This window comes from Bos taurus, chromosome 15 (genome assembly GCF_002263795.3).
Source record: "Bos taurus isolate L1 Dominette 01449 registration number 42190680 breed Hereford chromosome 15, ARS-UCD2.0, whole genome shotgun sequence".
Lineage (NCBI taxonomy): Eukaryota > Metazoa > Chordata > Mammalia > Artiodactyla > Bovidae > Bos > Bos taurus.
In genome coordinates, this window is record NC_037342.1 from 32,138,608 (window position 1) to 32,158,840 (window position 20,233).

General features: G+C 46.7%; 1 protein-coding gene across 2 annotated transcripts in view; it reads left to right on the forward strand.

The window, feature by feature from the left end:
* The window catches only part of SORL1 (sortilin related receptor 1), a 169,617-nt gene that overhangs the window by 88,197 nt on the left and 61,187 nt on the right, over window positions 1-20,233 (forward strand). For both annotated transcript variants that reach the window (NM_001192757.2, XM_059874783.1), the window contains exons 15-21: window positions 1,879-2,007; window positions 2,823-2,908; window positions 7,450-7,622; window positions 8,663-8,794; window positions 12,244-12,335; window positions 13,998-14,244; window positions 14,927-15,065. In NM_001192757.2, the coding sequence (NP_001179686.2) occupies window positions 1,879-2,007; window positions 2,823-2,908; window positions 7,450-7,622; window positions 8,663-8,794; window positions 12,244-12,335; window positions 13,998-14,244; window positions 14,927-15,065 (998 nt within the window). The remainder of the gene's footprint in view (window positions 1-1,878; window positions 2,008-2,822; window positions 2,909-7,449; window positions 7,623-8,662; window positions 8,795-12,243; window positions 12,336-13,997; window positions 14,245-14,926; window positions 15,066-20,233) is intronic.

The window sequence follows — 20,233 nt, forward strand, 5'->3', positions numbered from 1 at the left end:
CCAAGAGTCTTCTCTAGCACCACAGTTTGAAAGCATCAGGTGTTTTTTTAACATCTTTATATTCTCCAGTGTTGCCAGTAAGAGTGGATTTCAGGCTCTTGACTGCAGTCCCTGGTAAGAGTGTACTTTATGGTATGCCTCTTTACCTATACGTATTTGTGTGTGTAGACGCAGGCACACATCTATATAAACAAAAGTTTTGTGAGCTGAGGCTTACTTTCAAGTGTGATGAGTTTTGCAGTCTTCTGTTCTTTGTGGGGAGGGGAGGAAGCAGGTCCAGACCCTCCAATGTGCTTTCACAGGCTCGCTAGTTTATGACCTACAGTTTGAAGAAACTGCCTATGAAGGGTAGTTGGCTATTGGAGTGATTAATGCTCTGCCTAGGCAATGGCACCCCACTCCAGTACTCTTGCCTGGAAAATCCCATGGATGGAGGAGCCTGGTAGGCTGCAGTCCATGGGGTCGCTAGAGTCGGACATGACTGAGCGACTTCACTTTCACTTTTCACTTTCATGCATTGGAGAAGGAGATGGCAGCCCACTCCAGTGTTTTGCCTGGAGAATCCCAGGGACGGCGGAGCCTGGTGGGCTGCCGTCTATGGGGTCGCACAAAGTCGGACACGACTAAAGCGACATAGCAGCAGCAGTCCCCCAAAAGACTGAAAGCAGCCACTCCATAAAAATTTGCCTGATTTGACAAGTGGGACCTGTTCGGTACAGTAGTGAAGCTCCTCCCTTCTGAGTAATTCCGTGTAGAGGGTTTGGTGTGGACTGTGGCACGATGTACACGTGAACCGCTCTGCTGTGTCCCTGTTAATACCTTCCCTGTAGTAGGTGTTACACATAGTAGAGTCAATGAAATCTTTTGGGTAAAGCACACCAACCTGGAAAATGCCTTTGGATTTCTAGTTGATGGTTTGGGCCAGACCTCGGGAAGTACATTTTACCGCTGCCTCATTTCAGAGCTGTCAGCTCAGGCATTGACAGGCAGTAATAGGACAGAGCCAAGACTAGACCCGGGGCTGCTGCTTCCTACCCCAGGGCTTTACCCGGCTAGCAGGTGGGTGTAGCAGAGATGTGGTCCCCACGAGCAGGAGGTCTCATGGACTAAAGGACTAAGTCCCAAAGTACGTGAGGAGGAAGCCAGGGTGATTTATTTCGTAAGTGGACATGGTCTTAAATAACAGCAAATCCTTAGTTTAGAACAAAGGCTATTCTTTTAAATTTCTCTTTTAATTCCCCCAATAGTGTCAAGGAGAAAGTCTCACTGGGTAAGATGCAGCAAACTTTTCACATTTGCTGATGCATTTTAATGAAAAAGAGGGCAGGCACAGAGTCTTTGGGTGGGGAACTGGATCCAGCTAAAAAATGCAGTACTATCTCGTTTTGGATATCATGATCTGTCTTGTTTTTGTCCATTTATGGCATGGATACTGGTTTTCCAATTATGGCTCTGATACAAAGTTTTTTTTGAAATGTACTGGTGTAAAAAAATGAGTATTTGTTAAAGGGACATGGTAAGTAACTTAAATATGTATATGTTTAGGTGTTTATTCAGCATTGTTGGATCTTGGCTGTGACATGCTCGATCTTTATTGCAGGACACGGGCTCTCTCTCTAGTTGCAGTGCTCAGACTTGGTAGTTGTGGCCCAAGGGCTTGGTTGCACTGCGGCATGTGGGATCCTAGTTCCCCGACCAGGGATCGAACCCACATCCCCTGCCTTGCAAGGTGGATTCTTAAGCACTAGATCACCAGGGAAGTCCCTAAGTGATTTATAAAGCTGGTGTGGGGCAGTAGAGTAGATGTCACACGGGAGGGGCTTAAATACCTGAAGTGTGTAAACCAACAGCCTTGACAAGCCCTGATTGTCTTTTCAGTGACTTCGGCTTCAAGATGAGTGAAGATTTGTCACTGGAGGTTTGTGTTCCGGATCCGGAGTTTTCTGGGAATTCATTCGCCCCTCCCGTGCCTTGTCCTGTGGGTTCTACTTACAGGAGAACCAGAGGGTAGGTCACAGTTGCCATGTCCGGGACACATCAGGTCTGCTTGGCTGGAGAGTGTAGGGGACCACCTGGGTTCCTTTCATACTCTCAATGACAGAATTCCACATTGGCATCTTTCAGGTAGCTTGCACAAAATTTAACATTGTGATGTTCGCAAACTCTTCTCCCTGCCCCACCCACCATGGGGAAACAGTGCAAGTCTGTAAGCTTCTCTGAAATTCCAGTTGCTTCTTAAGTCATAAACTTCAGCCAACGCATGTCTTCAGAGTGGCATGTTGAAGAGATATGGTTGACCTTGGAACAATACACATTTTAAATGCACAGGTCCACTTATAAGTGGATTTTAATCAATAAATATAGCACCCATATTTTCATTTTACAGATCTTAATTAACTAAGTGTGGGGAAACGTTTGTGGTTTATTAGAGATCACAATACATAGAATCAAAAGAACTAGGATTCTAGCCCCAATTCTCTTCAGACTGTTTGAGTTTCCTACCTTTGGGGGAGTTATTTATGAATTTCTTTGATTTTGAGGGAGAGAGAGCAGTTATGCAGATTTTTACCTGTTGGAGGGGTGTCAGTGCCCCTAACCTTCAAGTTGCTCAAGGGTCAACAGTGTATGTGAAACCCACCTAGGACCGTGCTTCAGAATGTTGGGCTGCCTAATTGCTTTACAGACAGAAGCAGTTCAGAGTGAGTCAACCTCCTCCTCCGTGCTCTGTAGGAAAATGAATAGATAAGCTCTAATGTCCGTGTTCCTTCATGATTGTACTCTGATGTTTCTGACTTCTTGCTTTTGGGGGGGGGTGGTGACAGATATCGGAAGATTTCTGGGGACACCTGCAGTGGGGGAGATGTCGAAATGCGCCTGGAAGGAGAGCTGGTGCCGTGCCCCTTGGCAGGTGAGAGACGTGGTTTCTTCCCTTTGTCTCGTCGGGACATTGTTGAAGTATTACTATGATCTCACCGGGCTCTTCCAACTTAATGGAGAGAAAGAATGGACATTACAGGCCTCTCAGAGCTCCTGGCTGCCCCAAACCATGGTCTCTAAACGACATTTATTTATGGCCTTATGCTTTTATAGGAATGGAAGACATTGGAGGGAAAGCCCTTTTGTTTGTTGAAAGATGTTTATTTGGCATCTGTTGTATGTGAGGCGAGGAGGTGCTGAGGGATACCCACAGACCTTCTGTGTGCTTCTTAATCCATTTGTCATAGAAACAGACTCACGGCTTTCTGGGAAGTAGCTAAGTGGTTTGTCTTCATTTTTGTAATGATAACTGTGACTGATATTTTAATGGAATTTTACATATTTTAATTCACTTTTCCATGTGTTATCAATTTAATCTTTATAACTACCCAATGAAGCAGATATTGTTAGCTCCATTCTTTTTAATATGAAGAAGCATGTTTAGAGGAGAGTCAAACAGTTTATTTAAGGTCTCATATCTGGTCAGCAACAGAGCAAAAGTTCAGACTCTAAGCTCCATGCTCTTCCTTGGCAATCTCTCAAGCATCATGCCCATTCCTTGACCATGCATCCTTATGCAGGCTCGTTAGGGGAAACCTTTGGAGCAAGTGAATATGCTGTCAAGATATAGCGTGTCCCAAATGTTTCAAGCTGATATGGTAGTGATGGCTCATGTTGAGGTATTTGTAATATACTGGGAAGATCCCCTGGAGGAGGGCTTGGCAGGCCACTCCTGTATTCTTGCCCGGAGAATCCCATGGACAGAGGAACCTGGTGGGCTGCAGTTCATAGGGTTGCAAAGAGTAGCAACTGAGTACGCACGCACGCACACATGAAATTATGATACCTTAATGAAGAGCTGGTCTCTTAGTGCCTTTTCTTTCTTCGTGCTGTTCTAGTCTTATTCATATAGGGCTTCTCTTCCCTCTGAGCCCCGCCTCCTGCTTGTGCCTTTTGGGAAAGGTGCCTGAGTAGGGCAGACTCCCTCAGCAGAGGTGGCGTTCATGGAACAGCCATCAGCGCCACGTGAATCATGAGAGAACCACCTCGTCCTGCGTGGGGGGCGGAGAGCAGCCCTCTCACTTGCTCAGTGCTTGCCAGCTCGCCCTGGTGTTTTTCATGCTAAGCTCATTAGTCCCTTAATTTAATCTTCCATCGTTACCCAAGTAATTAACATCCCTCACCGTGCAGACTTAAAAAGAACATGGCTTCAGCAGATTACCGCAAACGAGCAGATAATACTCAGATACTTCCCTCACGAGAGCTGTTATTGATGAGGGCCTAGGTGAGCAGGGTTTGAGTGATCACTCATAAGGGGCTGAAGCATGTACTTTGGTGATAAATATTTCTGAAGATGTCACCAAGGGACAAAACAGTTTGTTTAGAGCTGTCTAAAATGGTAGGAAAGCTATTTTCTCCTCTGATAGGAGAGGATAGTATAGGGAATAAGTAAAAACAATCTCATTTGTAGTGTAGCATGTATGTGTGCACTTCAGGGACTCCATGGACCATAGCCTGCCAGGCTCCTCTATCCATGGAATTCTCCAGGCAAGAAGACTGGAGTGGATTGCCATGCCCTCCTCCAGGGGATCTTCCTGACCTGACCTAGAAGTCAAACCTGAGCCTCTTATGTCTCCTGCATTGGCAGGTAGGGTCTTTACCACTAGTGCCACCTAGGAAGCCCTTGTAGGATAGTGAGTGAAGTGAAGTTGCTCAGCCAAGTCGTGTCCGACTCTTTGCCACCCCGTGGACTTTAGCCTACTATGCTCCTCCATCCATGGGATTTCCCAGGCAAGAGTACTGCAGTGGGTTGCCGTTTCCTTCTTCAGAATATCTTCCTGACCTAGGGATCAAACCCGAGTCTCCCACATTCTAGGCAGATGCTTTACCATCTGAGCCACCAGGGAAGGTTGTAGGGTAGGGTGGGCTACCTTCCAATTTTTTTTTTTTTCCTCAAAGCTTGGAGCAAAGGCAGGAATGTACCACGAAAGGAAAAGACATTTCATAGGACTAACATGGAACCATAATGTGTTTGCAAAGATGAGATAATCTGGTCATCTGGAAGGATTTTTAAACGTGAAGAAATTTTTCTTCCTTCAAGAATAGGATAATGATACGTTTCTAGGATGGGTTTATGTATGCCTGGGATTGACCAATTCTATTTCTTTTCTAACACACAACATGCTCTCTGTTCTCTACTCCCCATCGTAAGGCAGGTGTTTCTGGACTCAAAAGGCAGTGTCGGTTAGAAGAAAAAATCCCAAAGCAACAGAATGAGGTTTCTAAATGCTGGAGAGAGGTAGGGCGAAGGGCTTGCTGCTGTGAATGTGTCTCCACAACTCCACGTGGCACGGCCACAACGAGTCTGTGATTCCAGCACTGTTTACAAACTCAGCACTTTTCATCTGACTGCCTGGTCTCCCGGGAATTACAGTGGGATGGTTTTCTTGAAAACCGAAGGGAGTGATTCGTTATCATGGGGTAGCTCAGATCCTTTTGAAGTGAGACCAAAGGAAAACAGGGAAGACTTACCTTTGGTTAAAAAAAATTATAGGTAGATTTAAGTTTTTGAGTGCATTATTTATATTGGAGCTTTATAAAGCAGAGGTGGCTGCTGCTGCTGCTGCTGCTGCTAAGTCGATTCAGTCGTATTTGACTCTGTGCGATGCCATCCCTGGGATTCTCCAGGCAAGAACACTGGAGTGGGTTGCCATTTCCTTCTCCAATGCATAAAGTGAAAAGTGAAAGTGAAGTCGCTCAGTCATGTCCGACTCTTAGCCACCCCATGGACTGCAGCCTACCAGGCTCCTCGGTCCATGGGGTTTTCCAGGCAAGAGTACTGGAGTGGGGTGCCATTACCTTCTCTGAGAGGTGGCTAACATGTTTAAAGAATGGAATGAGAGAGAGGCAAAAACAAACAAACAAACACAAACCCGTCACCATGCAGGCTTGCAGCAGAGGGACCCAGATTTGTCACTTGCAGATGCAATATATTGTCACAATGGACACCTCAGAAATGGATGCGGTTGTGTTGCTAATTTTCATTCTTTCGGGAAACTCCAGGTATTTTCCAAGCCGGTCCCTAAGAGGAAGAGAGAGACCGCCAAGAGCACCAGCTCTTCCTGTTCTTAGTTGTCTGACATTAAATCAGTCTCTCCAGCACTCTGAGCTTCTGTTTCTCTGTTTTGAGAGATTGGTGTCTATATTGCAAGAGACAGCCTTGGGTATTAACGCTTAGACTCTGGATCCAGACCACTGGAGTTCGGTTCTTGGTTCTGCCACTTAGCAGTTGTGTGGCCTTGCATGGGTTACTTAACCTCTGCTCTCAGCTTTCTCACTTGTAAAATCGAGTTAATAGTTCTTCCATTATACAGTTGTTCTCTCTCTCTCTCTCAAACTCATTTAGTCGTCTCTGAGTCTGCGACCCTGTGGACTGTAGCCCACTTGTCCTCTCTGTCCATGGAGTTCTCCTGGCGAGAATACTGGAATGCATAGTCACTCTTTTCTCCAGGGGATCTTCCCAACCCAGGGATCAAACCTGGGTTTCTTGCATTGGAGGCAAATCTTTCATATCTCAGCCACCAGGGAAGCCCATTATGTAGTTGTTACTGGAATCAAACAATTCCTGATACATAGTATGTATGTTGTGTAAGTATTTAAGTAGAAGGAGAATCTTCATGATGATTGTGTTGTAATACATTCTGTAGGTGGCCAGGAAGTGAGTGAGTGAAGTCACTCAGTCGTGTCCGACTCTTTGCGATGCCATGGACTGTAGCCTACCAGGCTCCTCTGTCCATGGGATTTTCCAGGCAATAGTCCTGGAATGGATTGCCATTTCCTTCTCCAGGGGATCTTCCCAATGCAGGGATAGAACCCGGGTCTCCCACATTGTAGACAGACACTTTACCATCTGAGCCACCAGGGCCAGGAACATATATATTATTACTTTAAAAATAGAATAGGTTGATATGATTGCTCTGTATCATGAACAATATTGAATGGGTGAGCAAATAGATTAGAAAACTTAGCTATAAGTCTTCAGTGGAAAGTTCCCTAGTCAGTGAGATTACGGTGCCACATGATGCGGCCCGTCCTGTGATCAGAAGGAATGTGCTGAGTGGTATGACTATTTTCATATGTGACCAAAACTTTTAGGTTGAGCTCTGAAGCTGGATATTGGAGCATGCCTACTATGGAGGGCAGGGCTGTGGAGGACACAGATTTGGGGAAAAAACAAAAAAAATGTAGCAGTAAAAAGCAGAGATTCATGAATGTCTGAGTAGCTTGGCCGAGGCAGAAATGTTATTGCTTTACCCTCCTTCTAAGTAACGATCCCTAAGTTCTCACTTGATTCATGCCTTGTGCCATCCATGGCTCTGAGGCTTCTGGGTGAGAAAGAGGTAGGTCGGACGTGCGAGGACCCCTTCAGCACCCCCAGGCCCACCCGCCCTCTTGTCTTGTGTGTCTGTGCAGAGGAGAACGAGTTCATCTTGTACGCTATGCGCAAGTCCATCCATCGCTACGACCTGGCCTCGGGGGCCACCGAGCAGCTGCCCCTCACCGGGCTGCGGTCAGCGGTGGCCCTGGACTTCGACTATGACCGCAACTGCTTGTACTGGTCCGACCTGGCCTTGGACGTCATCCAGGTGCGTCTTCCCTGGGTCTGCTTGTGGGGGCCCTGCCTTGTGACTGCTGAGTCCAGGTAAACCTATTTCAGAGTGTTCTAAGGAGATGGGTATTTGAGGTTTTTAAGTTTTATCTCATCTCAGGGCCAATGGATGACACTTTCCAGTTTTATGTTCTAGTATTTTCTTTCCCTGCCTACCAGAGGGAGCCCTCAAATCTGCATTCCTGCTTGTAAGTGAGGTCTCCCTTTTCCTGCTGGGAAGATTTTAGGGTTCAGTATGTAGCCCTCTTTGTCCCTATTATCATACCCACTGCCTCGTTCGTGTCCTTCTTTTCAAGCCCTGATATAGTAACTCTTGACTTCTCTGTAATTCACGTAATTATCCACTTCAGCTATTCCGAGCACAGTCAAGAACCAGAAAGTAAGCTGTAAAGATCGCTGGGCAGGCCAGATAATTGGCCATACTTGCAGACCCGTGCATTTTAAAGAGAGCTCTTTGATCTTTTTTCATTGCCTATTTAATCCTTTTATAAAAGCAATTCTAACAAGTTTTATCTGGACTTCCAACCCAATAGAAATTTTACAGGGCCTGGGTATTCGAGGAGGTGGGGACAGGGAGGTGGGGGAAGGGGCTGCTGCCCGTGGCTGTCCAAGTGGTAGTACCTGATGACTTGGAGCCTCTGAGGGAGGAAGGACTATAAAAAGCAGACACAGGATCTTAGAAATAACAGCAATCTGGTTTCATTTATTTTAAAAGCAAGCAGACTCATGCATCTTGGTCATCTCTACCTCATTATTGTGATACAACGTAGCTCAGTGACCAGTGTTCACGACCATCTTGCAGGCAGATATAAATGACTTGGTTCTGTTAAGTTATCCTGCTTTAAACAGGAAGCTGTAATCCATTTAAGAAATGCTTTTAGTGAAAAACGGCTTCATGCATGTGGAACACTGCCCTTGCCAGTCAAGCCAGTTGAATAAGCAGGTTCCCAGCGATGGAACTGATTTGGCTGGAGGTCATGTGCACATTTCACAGTGTTTCTTCTTCTGTCTCTTTAGCGCCTCTGTTTAAACGGGAGTACGGGGCAGGAGGTGATCGTCAATTCTGACCTGGAGACAGTAGAAGCCTTGGCTTTTGAACCCCTCAGCCAGTTACTTTACTGGGTGGATTCTGGCTTCAAAAAGATTGAGGTACGTGCCTTCTGTGCTGTCTGTGATTAAGCAAGCAGGGAGGTGCCTGGCTGGGAGCCAAATTTGACACGGGGGGAAGCCAGTGTGTCCAGCTCCTCTGGAGATTCCCTGAGAATTGCAGAGAAAGGGGGTCCCATGTGCAAACAGGATGTCTGCATCTGTCAAACAGAGATTTCATTAAGATACCTGAACACTTGTATTGGGGCTAGCAGCAGCACAGCATAGTAATCGTAATGATGATGATACCGTTACAGCATTGCTATAATGCTGTAACATCCACACTCCAGTATTACGCTTTTAGTGTAATGTGATGTAGATAATATTGTGACTGCCATCCTCATTGTGGTTGTAATGTGGTTGCCATGCTCTCGTGGTCGTTCCTGTTGGAACCACTTTGCGTGAATTCTCTGATTCACTTCTCACAGCTGCCCTGTAAGGTAGGTCCTCTCACCTCCTCACTTCACCTGTCTGCATCTGAGCTCTGCAGGACCGAGAGGGGTAAGAGATCATGGGCTCCTAGGCATGCTCAACTCCTGCATATTCCTGCTGGGGCCCTGGGGCACCGTCTCAATACCTCTTTACACTGACTTCTGGGGAGGCATGACTTGTGTAAGGCGCGGTAGAAACAGGGAGACCCAGAGAGACAGGACAGATCACCAGCAAAAGCCACAAACTTGAGAGATGGACCTGGGTTCAGTCTTTATCCCCCCCTTTTTTTTAATTAAAAAAAAGTATTTATTTTTATTTATTTGGCTGCACCAGATCTTAGTTGCAGCACTCAGGATCTTCTTTCGTTGTGGCCTGTGGCATATTTAGTTGAGGCATGTGAACTCTTTAGTTACAACGTGTGGGATCTAGTTCCCTGACCAGGGATCGAACCCCGGCCCCCTGCATTGGGAGTTTGGGATCTTAGCCACTGGACCAGAGAGAAGTCCCCTAGTCCTTATTCTGGTAGCTAAATGACTCAGGAGAGTATCTTATCCCCTCTAAGCTCCAGTGTCTTCATCCGTAAGATGAAGATTCCGTTGTGTAGTCAGTTGTTTGGTAGGTGCTGTGTCCTGGCCCACTGCGGGCCGGGTCTGGTTTTAGATCACGATGATACAGCAGGAGGCAAGACATGCAGGTCCCTGTGCTGAGAGATTAGGTTTTAGTGGAGGAAGCAAAATAACAAAGAAATAAGTCTGTCTGTCCTGTTGGTGCCATGTGCTGTGGTGAACATCACACAGGGTATGTGATTGCGTGACGGGGGAGAGGAGGTGTCTTCGAGGTGACATCTGAGCTGAGCTGTGACCGAGCAAGGATCATTGGAGTGTTCCCCTCATGGGACGGTTGAGAGAAAGTGCCGGGGTCCAGCCCTGGCTGATCCAGGGTATTCGAAGCGGGGACGGCGTCGGCGAGGGTCAGGATACAATAGCTTCAATTAGATATTAATTAAAGATATAAAGAGTAATAGAATAAGGATAGCTCAGTAGGAAAATTCAGTGGAGAAAAGAGGCTGAGTAGCTTGGTTTATGTGGGAGACCAATAAAACTTCAAGACAAGAAGTTTGCACCACTTACGTAGGCCACAGGCGTCCTTCCGTTCTCCCAAAGGAGAGGAGACACTGAGGCCTCCCCGGTCGGATCTTAGAAGCCCAGGCATAATTAGTAAGCATGGTGGGTTCCATACTCCAGATGGAGACTCAGCCAGAGTGAGAGAGAGAGAGACATGGGGAGACCAGTATTTCGAGACACTGATCCCAATTCTTTATTTTCCAGAGTCTGTTTTTATACGCTGAGATGTTATACAAAAGTCACGTGGGGACAGCAGTCCTGACTTTTATTAAAGTCAGGTGCTTCATACAAATGTATACAGAGGTCTTAGGGGTGTTACATCATCTTCTGGCCAGGGGGGGCCTGCTGACAATTTACGACCCTCTCCTTGTGACAACGGTCAGTCAACCAGGACACTTACTTCTCCAGGGGTGATTATTCTTAAAACAGACGCCACCCAAATAAAGTTACATTCCTATAGGGTGAGGGTATAGTGGGTTTAGTTAAGGAAAGAATTTACTTAGCCTAAGGTCTAACGTGATTAATATCAAAGGTTAATACTTAGTTCTTCTATATACTCATTAACATGTGTAAGGGCAGGGGATGTGGAGACTTAGCAACAAACATTGGCTCAACAAATGAAAAACCCTTCACCAATACAATTTCTAATCAGCCCATTATACTAATAGTTTTCTAACTTTTCTAAGGAACCTGTTTTTAGAAGGTTTAAAGCATCTCGTGCCTCTCACGGTTGGGAGGCTGTGAGCGATCACATGTGGCCAGACAAGCCTGTCAGGCAGGCCAGAGAACCTTCAGAGGAGTTTGTGGGTTAAAACACTCTTCACCCATGAGTTTTTATTAACTGGAGCTCTAAGTCAACTTCTTCTCCGAAAGAGGTGGTGGGGGACAGCCCCCCGTAAAGTCAGAGGTGTAGGTGAGAGCACAAAGTAGTAAAGTAGGCAGGCTCTGGTTATGGGGGTAGAGGCTCGAGGAGTTCCAGGGGGACTCCTGAGGCTCGATCCCACCTTTGCGTATGTCGAGCCTCCTTCCTCATGACCTTTGTCACGGGCAGAGTACCTCACTCTGGCCCCCAACAAGAAAGGGTGGAAGGATGCATAGCACTGGTCACATTCTGAGCCGTGCGTCGGTGGTCTTGTCGTTACTCTTCCTCTTTCTTTTTTTAATTGAGTGTGCTTAGCACTTTGCTAGAAGGATGCAGGTAAAGCTTGAGTGTCTATAGGCTCACAGTGTAAACTCAAATACTGTGTGTGAAATGGTGAAAGAAGAGTCAGTGATGAGAACTGTGGATGCCCATTGATCAAGGTTAGCAGAAAGGTTAGCAGAGGAGGGGTATTTTGAAGGAAGGATAGGATTTGATTAAAAAGCAGAGGACAGGTCTTGGGGGGATACATGGCAAGAGCAGACGGGAGTGGGTATATCAGGCTTGGGGATCCCTAAGAAGACCAGTCTCCCTGAGGTTGTAGGGGCTGACATGGAGGAGAGAGAATGTGGAGAGAAAAGAATCTGGGGACTCTGATTTGGTGAGGTGGTGACTTTGAGAATTTGTTTTATGGATAAAGCAGAGACATTGGTGGCTTTGGAGCTTGGAGTGGCAGAGGCTGGTGGAGTAAATAAACACGCAGCAAACACTTGCTTTGTGCAGGTAATCACACCCCCAGAACTGGGGGTGCAGGTGATGGTGGCTCCTCTGTCAGACCCTTTGAGAATTGCTGCCTGAGCCCGAGGAGGGAGCAACTCAATCTGGCTGGAGAATGGGGCAGGTTTCCCAAATCAGTCTACAGGGGAATCCAGACACCATGGAGGACCATAGGTGGGAACCAAGAAGGAAACTTTGCAGCGTGGGTCTCATCAGGAGCTCAGACCCCTCTAAGCCATTCCCTCTCCTTTATTTGTCAGGTGGGGCATCCAGACGGCGACTTCCGCCTCACTATTGTCAATTCCTCTGTGCTCGATCGACCCAGGGCTCTGGTCCTCGTACCTCAAGATGGGTAAGTGTGGTCCCAGAGAAGATCCATGTGGGTCCAGGGCTGCCACAGATAGAGTCTCTTGGTAATGCAAACTGCTGGCCAAAAACTTGTTTCTTATCATTGTGGTTGAAATAATCTAGGACCTGCAAGTCTTGGAGCCGTAGCTTAGTCATCCTGGGCTGCACACTCCATCCCCTTTCTGTTAGCAAGCATCTCAGTCTGTAGGCACCCAGATGTCTTGCAGCTGTGGGGTGTTTCCCTAACAGAAAATAGTATTTAAAGTCTCTCTGGTCATAATCAGCCAGCCTTGCTTGAATATTCTAAGGAGCCTTTATCTTGAGTTTCACGTGTGATACAAATATTTAAACCATTCTTTCTTTTTCCTGCCCCCAGCTTGTGTTTTCTTACCAGCAATTTGCATGCAAACTGGAAAATGGGAAATGCAGAGGTGCTTCTCACTAATTTATTGCTAACTTAAGGAAACATACCTAAAAAGGGAAATTCTGGATTAGTCTTTCTAGCATTTGTGATTGAGAAATCAGTTTTTAAAAGAAAATTCTGAAAGTAACATATGCACTTGGTTAAAAATATTGAAAGAAAGTAGAAATTTATGAAATGAAAAATATTGGTTTCTTCTTTTCGCGTTCACATTTTCTAGGAGTAATCATGGTTGATATTTTCTTGTGTCTCATTCAGAGTTTATTTTTACCCATGTACTTGTGTACACCCTTTAACACACAGAGACACATATCCACACACATGCATCAAGGAGGATCATAGGATACTTACTATTCTGCATGCTTTAAAAATATTAATATGGTTGGAAGATTTTTTAATCTGAACGCATGTAGATCCTTAGACGTTTTATTGTTCTTTTCTATGTACCATAATGTAACAATTTACAGATTAATATTTTTGTGTGTATATACACACACACACACACTTAAATAGATATATATGTATGTGTGCACATCTACCTATATATGTATATTTTTTGCTATTGTGGACAGTGGGCTTCCCAGGTGACTCAATGGTGAAGAATCCACATGCAATTCAGGAGACCTGGGTTTGATCCCTGGGTTAAGAAGATTCCCTGGAGAAGGAAATGGCAGCCTACTCCAGTATTCTTGCCTGGGAAGTCCCATGGACAGAGAAGCCTGGTAGGCTACTGTCCATGGGGTCGTAAAGAGTCTGACACAATTTAATGGCTAAACAGCAACAAATGTGAACAATGCTGATGATGAACATGTTTGTACACTCTCTTTGCATAACTTGATTCTATCCATAGATCAATTCCAGTAGAAGAATTTCTGGGTCAGGTAGTTAACTGGCTTTAAGTAGTATAATTAGAGATTACAATAACAAGGCCAAACTAACTGGCTGAATGCTTGGCACTTTGGAGGAGTATTTGAGCGTCCATCTCCCCATTCTTTCCCCAATGGCTTAGTGGTAAACAGTCTGCCTGCAGTGTAGGAGATGCAGGTTCCATCTCTGGGTAGGGAAGATCCCCTGGAGGAGGGCGTGGCAATCCACTCCAGTATTCTGGCCTGGAGAATCCCATGGACAGAGGAGCCTGGTAGGCTGTGGTCCATGGGATCTCAAAGAGTTGGACATGACTGAAGCGACTGAGCACGCACACTCCCCATTCTGATGGGATGTGTGTTTTTCCCTGGTTTCGCCCAGGGTGATGTTCTGGACCGACTGGGGGGACCTGAGGCCTGGCATTTACCGGAGCAACATGGATGGTTCAGCTGCCTACCGCCTTGTATCAGAGGATGTGAAGTGGCCCAACGGCATCGCCGTGGACGAGCAGTGGATCTACTGGACGGATGCCTACCTGGACTGTATTGAGCGGATCACTTTCAGTGGCCAGCAGCGCTCCGTCATCCTGGACAACCTCCCGCACCCCTACGCTATTGCTGTCTTTAAGGTGGGACCTCACTTGTTCCCAGCATTGAGCAACCTGTCCACGTGGGCGAGGAGCAGACTGAGGCAAAGAGCCTGCTGTCTCTGGGTTTTTACTGAGATGCTTATCTAACTTGTAGAAAATCAGCTCATTTCTGAATTGGAGGCAGTTTCTTTTGGCACCTAGGGAGGGATTCCAGACCCAGCTGCCAGGGATCTAGGGTGCTCGTCATTCTCATTTCAAAAGGTTGAAGTTCAAGGTTGCATCTGATGAAAATTCCTGACTTGCCTTTCGGTGTTGGTAGCCTCCGTTGGGCTCCGAGTTCCCGTCTGTTGTGAGGTTTGCTCTCTTCATTTCCTGATGTCTTGAGATGAGTCCCACCCTGCCTCCTGGGGGCCTTGTCATTTGTGCTTCAACCCTGCAACATAAAGTAGTTCTTCAGATTTTGAACTCAAGGGTTGAGCTTGTGGTCAGACTCGAACACTCATCGGATAGCTTCTTTGGGGCGGTTCCTTCAGTGTGGATATTTGGTGAGGTTTGGATAAAAGCACTGATTCCTGCCTTTAACTGGCATCTTGCTCACACCGATCATTCATCCAGGGAATGTCAGGTGTCCACTCCACAGTGGAGTTCTTGTTCTTAATGCGGGTTCTGAGTGAAAGACAGAAGAGCTGACTAATGAGCGAATCTAATCTCATCTTTTTAGAATGAGATATACTGGGATGACTGGTCACAGCTCAGCATCTTCCGAGCTTCCAAATACAGCGGGTCCGACATGGCCATTCTGGCGAGCCGGCTCACGGGGCCCATGGACTTGAAGATTTTCTACCGGGGCAAGACAACTGGTAAGGCAGCATGCCCTCCTTCATCTCTGTCGCATTGATCTCTCGAAACGGGCTGGGTGTGGGCAATCCCTGCTGAAGCAGGGTCTGGCAGCCTGTGTCTTTGTTGTCACGACAACATGCACATTATTTAATTTCTTCCTAATGACATCTTAATTTCTTTTCTAATGATACACAAACAGCTGGAAGACAGTGTGTCTTTGCCTGCCTGGAACGCTGGTGTTTGGTGGGTAATTACACCCTCCTCCTGCCTCTGGCCCCTGACTGCTGGGCGGTGTGGCTTCTCTCGCAGCTCGAGAGGCCCAGCGTGCACTGCATCCTTGTTTGGCACCTGGACAGGGAGCCATGCTGTGCTGGGTGCACAGCCAGTGCTGGTTCCCGACAGGAGTCCGGTCTTCTCTGGTCGCTCAGATGACGGATCAATCGCTCACTGAAACCTGCTTCCCTTGCACGGCAGAGTCTAGTTATAGGATGACTTATTTCTTGTCCTCACCGTGAAACTCTAAACCCCATGAAGAAGGAGGTTTTGTCTTTTTTGCTCAGTAATCTTACCAGTGCCCAGCAGTCAGTCGCTGCTCACTTCACAGTTGCTGAAAGAAGAAGGGGTGGGGCAGGGGAAGCCTTGCCAGGGCCTGTAGAGAATGAGTGTCTGAAAGATGATGGGGTGAGGCTTCAAGACCTGCTGCCAGGCTCTGCCTGGCTGTCCTGGGCTCTGAGACTGTTCAGTAGGACACCTTCTTCCTTCTTCATTGCCCATTCCCTTTGTGGATCTCCCAGTCACACTATTAATTATGGAGGAGAGGGATCAGGACAAACCACCCCCACCACCCCTCCCCCCCCGAGAAGAATAGTCCCCTTAAGAAGGACCTTCTTTATCTCAGCAGGACTCAGTAGCATCCTGGGTCTGCTGACGGCCCTTTATTGACAGACTGCTGGGCTTCCTGTTTTGAACTAGGACGTTGATGTTGTCTTGCGGTTTTTGGCTGGCCCTGTGCTAAGAGAAAATTGACTCTCAGGGGAAGTAATACGGCTATAGATATCACTGCTGTGCTTTTGGGACTGGAGAGCGGAGCATGAGAAAGGGGAAACTTTATAGTTTTCAGAAAACTATAAAGAATCCTAGAGATGGAAGTTTGTATTATTGTTGTGCCTTCACAGCTGACCTGTGAGGTGGGCAGGGATGGTATTAGGATCGTGGTTTCTCAATTAGGGAACGGAATCTCACATATGAATAAGCTTTCCCAAAGGCCCCTCTCTTATTTAGGAGCTGAGTTTTTTGTTCCAGTTCTCCCATAAACCGAAGAAGTCACATTCTTTCCTAGAGGAGGTGCCTGTTTTGAAATAAGAAGAAAGAGACAAAAAACAAAAAAAATACAAAAGAAATAAATGCGATAGGGAGAGAGGAATCCTGCTTTCCAGCTCTAGTGGTTGAAATCCCAGGGCTTTTGACGGAGGACACCCACCCCTACTGATCGGGCCTGCTGGCAAGCCGAGGGAACAATCAACATTTCTCCAGGTTACCTCCCCGTCTGGAAGAGCAGGTCTGTGTTTTGACATGTGCTTGTGAGCACCTGTTGGCTGAGCACACAGCCTCAGCTCCTGCAACTCCATGTTCAGATGAACCAGAGAACCCTGGTTTCCCACCCACAGGCTTGGCCGGTCACTTCATCCTAGCTGCCATGCTGTGACCTGGAGGCTGCTCTGGTGAATTTAAATAAGTCATCAAGGGGAAATACCGGCCTGTCTCCTGCCTCCAGGGGCCCCCCTGCCCACAGATGCAAGGCCAGGGAAGCATGTCTGTCATCTCTCAGGCCTGTATGAGTTCAAGCATTTACAGTGGTCTCCGGCTGCCAGCACTGCCTGTCTGAAATGGGTGCCTCTTGGCCTTGAACTTGTTTGCTCCATCCTGCCTGCTCTGTTGGACATTGAGAGTGTTGCAAGTTTATGATGGTATTGGCCATCCCCAGTGCCAAGCAAGCTTTATTACCTCTGTTGTCTGCTCCTGACACATCCAGGACTTTGTACAAGCCATGTGTAAGGTAATAACAGCAGTGATAAAGGACATTTACTCTAAGGGATTTTGCTGTGTCATAAGCACCACACTGATTTCCTTAGTGGGCTTGTATAACCTCAGTTTGGAGAATGAAATGGCAACCCACTCCAGTATTCTTGCCTGGGAAATCCTCTGGACAGAGGAGCCTGGTGGGCTTCAGTCCATGGGGGTCACATCAGAGTTGTCATGATTTAACAGTTTCCCCCAAGTCCATGTGTATTATTAATAGTCCCATTTTACAGATGAGAACCTGGAAATGAGGTTCAGTAACATCTCTCCATCACACATTTAGTTAGTGGTGGGAATTTGAGCCATGGCCTAGTTGACTTCAGAGCTTGAACGTCCTGGAAACCCCCAGGCTCTGTTCCACCTCTCCCCTGCTGTTGGATTAACAGTGCCCCAGTAAACGACAGTGATTTAGGAGTTGTGGGTTTTAGTGGATTCTTGTTTAGGATGATTAGAATTTTGTTCACGTGCAGTGTTGTCAATTTAGAATATTTAGTTATAAACAGGCGCATTTTTTTCGGTCTTCATACCTGGTTGTTCTTACACAGTGTTCCTGGAATTTACTCTTCATAGAGAGTGTTCTTTTCTTTAAACAACTCTGTCAGCAGGGCTATAGTGTATTCAGTTGATGCTGCGATGGGTTAAACTGTTTTGGAGTTCTTGGACTGTTTCTTCAGAGCCTGCAGTAAACACACAGTTTTCAATGTCTATCATGAGGGTAACTATTTACCATACGAGGTGGATCTGATTTTGATATTGTCGAGTGTGTGGATGGTTAAGCCTGATAATAGCAGTGTTGGCTCCTCAGAGGGTTCTGGAGGAATTTTCCAAAGAGGAGATCTGTAAGTGTCCTGGATGTGCCCAGTGAAGGCCTCACGGGGCTAACGTTTGGTCTTCGGAATGGACGTCTTTGGAGACGGAGGCTGTCAGCTGCCCTGTCTTCACACGGCCCCCCATGGCCCACACCAGACGACGGTGTCCTCGGGCAGGGGTCTCTGGCTGTGTTCTGATGGAACTCTGCCACATCTTCCTTATGTTCTCCCAGGTTCTCGACCAGGGCTCCCATTTTCTGTACTGTGGCATGTGTGTTTATTTTAAATATATATATATTTATTTATTTCTTCATTCATTCCTTTGGCTGCCCCAGGTCTTCGTTGCAGCTCTCGGAGTCTTTAGTTGCAGCGTGTGGAATCTAGTTCTCTGACCAGGGGTCAAACCCAGGCCCCATACATTAGGAATGCAGAGTCTTAGCCACTGGCCCACCAGGGAAGTCCCTGTGCCACGGCTTTGGACCTACCCACACGTGCCTGCCCTGCCTACTCCTTTAGGATCAGTGACTTGGTCGCATGGTTTGGAGTTTGTCCCTGGCCGTGCCTCTCAGATTACAGTTTCATTCATGCCTATGGGTGCCAGTCTCTAGAAATACTGCAGCTCCCTTTGGGTTCTGTACTTTCAGTTTTCTTCTTTGGGTGGAAACACTTACCCTGCATGTGAAAATGTCACTAATGCTATTTCACAGACAGAGTCCATGTGAAAATAACTCCTGTTGATGATATTTGTTAAATATTCTATTATTGTTCAATTTCTTGGAACGTCGGATGGCATGGTGTCCTTTGAATACAAAGAACATGTTCCAGAACCCCATATGGGGTTGTTTTTGTTATTGGCAGCTCGGCATTCCCTCCTGCAGCCCACGGCAGGTGCATTTGAGATAAAGGGACAGGCATCTGCCCACGGAACAGATGAGAGGGAGCTGGTTCCTGGCATTTCTACTCCCATCAGCAGATTATTCACTGTGATGATCCAGCCTATTGGTTGATGGAGTCAGTTGCAGACCCCTTTGAATGTTTCATCAAACATGTATCCCCCAGTTGTGTGTATTTTATCCACTTGGTGATGCCTTGTGCTTTTGGATCCTTAGCATCAAAGCAACACTGTTGCTGTATCATGAGGAATTTTATTTTTTACATGTAGTTTACACCAGTTAAACACCAAGGAGATGCTGACACATTTGCAGCTTACGAGTATGTCCTCACTCGTCTCATTACCAGTTGTCATGAATGAACCCTGTTTCCCTACCTGCAGGCCAGGATGGCATCGGCTAAACTTTGGCTGGCTGGAAACAGATTACTTAGATTTGATTCAGGGCACAACTGAAGAATCTGTATCAGCTGAGTTTTACCCAAGCGTTTTACATTTATTTTCCCCAATTAAAATTTTATTTATTCATTTATTCATTTTTGGCTGTGCTGAGTCTTTGTTGGCCTTCCCAGGTGGTGCTAGTGGGAAGACACATGGCTGCCAGTGCAAGAGACAGAAGAGGCACGGGCTCAGTCCTTGAGTGGGGAAGATCCCTTGGAGGAGGAAATGACAATCTACTCCAGTGTTCTTCTCTGGAGAATCCCATGGACAGAGGAGCCTGGCAGGCTGTGGTCCGTGGTATCACAAAGAGTCAGACACGATGGAAGCTACTTAGCACACATGGGTCTTTGTTGTTTCCTGGGCTTTTCTCTAGTTGTGGCGAGCGGGCTTCTCATCGAGGTGGCTTCTCTTGTTGCGGGGCGCGGGCTCTAGGCACGTGGGCTGCAGTAGTTGTGGCACATGGGCTTAGTTGCTCCACAGCATGTGGGATCTTCCTGGATCAGGGATCGAGCCCTGGTGGATTCTTAACTACTGAGTCACCAGGGAAGCCCCTATTTAGTTTTGATTATGAATAGTCACAGGCAAAAAGAAAAACACACATTTCTTAGTTTACATGACTTTCACATTGCTTGATCACTGTATCACATTTTCAGCTGTTGGGAAATGGTTTCCTCTGTTATGGCTCCTCTGTCTCCTTCCCAGAAGGATGCGGGGGATAGAAAACACCTCCGTCACTGTGCATCCACAAACGTTCTCTCTCGAGAGTGCAGTGAAGAATCGTATGGACTCTAGCTGGCATTCTTTTTGGGAAGCTGAACCACAGAAAAGACTGGAAATAGTGGACTAGATTAACATTAGCCCATTGCCCATGGGTTTATTGCCTAATGGGTATCTGGTCGGTTCCTCACTGAGCTCAGCGGCTGTGCTCTGATAGCACAAAGGAATTAAGGAAGCAGACTTGGATTTTTGT